Raw genomic sequence first — 2,498 nt, 5'->3', positions numbered from 1 at the left:
TGGAGGGATGACCTTGCCATGAGAAATAAAAAAAGACTTGCGAGTACAACGACATAAAGTGTGTGGAAACAAGGCGCCCATTGGGCAGGTGCTATGTTAATCGTCTCTCCGGAAAATGTGCGCGTACGCGAGTCCCCGCACGCCCTGCGCGCTTTCAGTCGCATAAGCCTGCGCAACCCGTTTCTTCGAACAGCCATGGGCTACGGAGAGAAGCTGGGTGCCAACATGATGACGCATCCGTTAAAGGCAACAGCGCACGTGTATATTTTTCACGGTGCGTTTGTTTTTTTGTTTGTTTTTTTTTGTTGCGGAGCACGCACTCACCGACCAACAGTTCCAACACGTACTTCACGGAAGAGTGAGCGGCAAACCCACTCGGCTGCGGCGGCGAGGGATCTAAGAGAGAGAAACTTCCGCCATCCTTCATCGCGTCCTGTACGTCCCATAGCTCGTCTCAACTTTCGCACGTCTGGCGCATAACATCGGGCAGAGGTTGCGTTAAGTGAACGCCCCGGGTGCCGTCTATTCGGGCGCAAAGGCGCCGGAAGGCGCCGTCAGAGAGGTCACGTGGCACCAATCTCTCTCTCATTCTTTTTTTTTTCCAGACGCCTATTGTAGAGCAGATCGGCTAGCCCTTCAAAGGCAGGCGGCGGCTTTGTGCATGCCCTCCGTATAAGGTGGTCCACTTTAACCGGTTTAATACCCCTAATCTGTTTTCCACGGCCCTCAAAGTCGAGTCTGGTGTATATACCGCACCCAGAAGGGCAGACGGGGCAGTTTCGTCGATTCGGTCTCCGAACATTCCAGCGGCTTCTTTCGGTCGTAGGCATCACTTTTGCCTACCGTATCTTCTTCTGCGTTTCTTTAAAACAGCTGGGGGTTTTTCCACAGGAGACAGTCACTACGGAAGCCTTCTAAGAGGTTTTTTTTTTTTTGTGTGATGACTAGTGGGCATCTGGCGTATATTTGACGCGCACCTCGGCCAAGCGTTTTATCACCGACTGAAGGAAGCTCAAAACACACTGTGCGAACGATGGCGCGTACCGTGGCTGCCACCTTGGTCCTCATCTGCCTTCTCCTCGATGAAGCCCTCGTCTCCAGTACAAGTGGCACTCACTTCAAGATCTCAATCGCGCAGTGCATCCCGGACCCGGAGTCTGTTAACATCGGTGATCGGGCGAGCTGCACGTTCACCAGAGTTGTAGACGTCGACCCACAAAGATTTCCGACTAGGATACCCACCGTCAAATGCAAGTGTCCTGGACTCCTGTGCAGCCCGCTGGGCGACTTCCGCTGCAACGAGATCAAGGAGTCTCTGCAGGTAGTCCGTCGTCGCAGCAACGGATCATTTCGGAACGAGACCATGCAAGTCACAGTGTCTTGTGTCTGCGCGCTCAGTCGTGGTCAGGCGGGCCACAGTGGCGCCCTCCGGATTGTAAACCACACCCCCAACCGCGGCGGCGACGAACCTAGGGTGATTCTGGCGCGCTGAAGCGCGGTCGAAGGTACGGTGTCTCCACACTTCAGGCTTCATGTAGTCGGGAAAATTTTGTGAGAGCAGAACGGCATCAGTCCGTGCTAGTTTTATTTTAGTGTGCCCTGCGTCTTGCTTCATCGTGCGGTTAGGTTAAAAGGAAGCTCCTGAGACGCATTTTTTTCTTTCTTTTGTTTACTTAACTCAGTATAGTCTCTCGGCCCTGACTAATGCTGCATGTTGTGTTTGATGAAGTTAAGCTGTAGTTGTGCGGCATGTGCCCTATAAAAAGATTTGCGATCCCTTAGCGAAACCTCTTTAGAAGTTGTGCCTTGGGTTTCTGACTCAACATAACTAAGAAAGTGATCATGCTTACAACCAGCGAAAGGTCACTGCTTCATAGCGCCTGTTGTCATTATATTTTATATATTCTTGACGTCACTTAGAATGTGTCTGGCGCCCTTTATTAACTAGTCAGAGGAATGAAGCACTGGCAGTAGAAAGGCTTACTTCTTATGACGTCAAATATTACTTGTCATATTGCGTTCCCTGTTCTTTTTTCAAGCTGAGTGCCTTTGCAATTATCCAAGAGTCACAGAATGTACACTGTCCAAAGCTACTGGTTAAGGTGTTGTGACTGCAATATTCGTCGCTGCGCTTGTTAAGGAGTTGTTTCCTATGTTCTTGGCGATAACTGTCGAGCATAAATTTTATCGTGAGCGCTTGCTGATTTCTGACCTCGTACCTCACTGTGTTGAGCTGTTTTTCATTAGGCGGTCCTGTCTATTGCCAATAAAAAATATGCTCTACCAGTTCCGCGTTCGTGCTGCATATCACTGAGAGTGCTGAGTGCAAGTGCCACTCACGCGTTCGAAATTGCCTGTGGGATGTTGTTTGGCTTGCCTACCCCGTTTGCGACTTTTGCGCAGAGATGTACAGTACGAGGGAATGTTTAGAAAGCCAATCAGAATTGCTTAATCAAAACTAGAACAGCAGTACATCTCTTCAGAAATGTTAAAAGGTT

General features: G+C 49.9%; 1 protein-coding gene across 1 annotated transcript; it reads left to right on the top strand.

Annotated features, from left to right (window-relative positions):
• Window positions 1–469: 469 nt before the first annotated feature.
• Window positions 470–2,280, top strand: LOC149335995 (uncharacterized). Its single transcript, XM_089554630.1, has one exon. The coding sequence runs from the start codon at window positions 1,034–1,036 to the stop codon at window positions 1,490–1,492; it is 459 nt and encodes a 152-aa protein (XP_089410756.1). The 5' UTR covers window positions 470–1,033; the 3' UTR covers window positions 1,493–2,280.
• Window positions 2,281–2,498: the final 218 nt, after the last annotated feature.

This window comes from Amblyomma mixtum, chromosome 7 (assembly GCF_055824585.1).
Source record: "Amblyomma mixtum isolate Tamu chromosome 7, ASM5582458v1, whole genome shotgun sequence".
Classification (NCBI taxonomy): domain Eukaryota; kingdom Metazoa; phylum Arthropoda; class Arachnida; order Ixodida; family Ixodidae; genus Amblyomma; species Amblyomma mixtum.
This window is presented reverse-complemented; position numbering and strand designations above follow the sequence as displayed.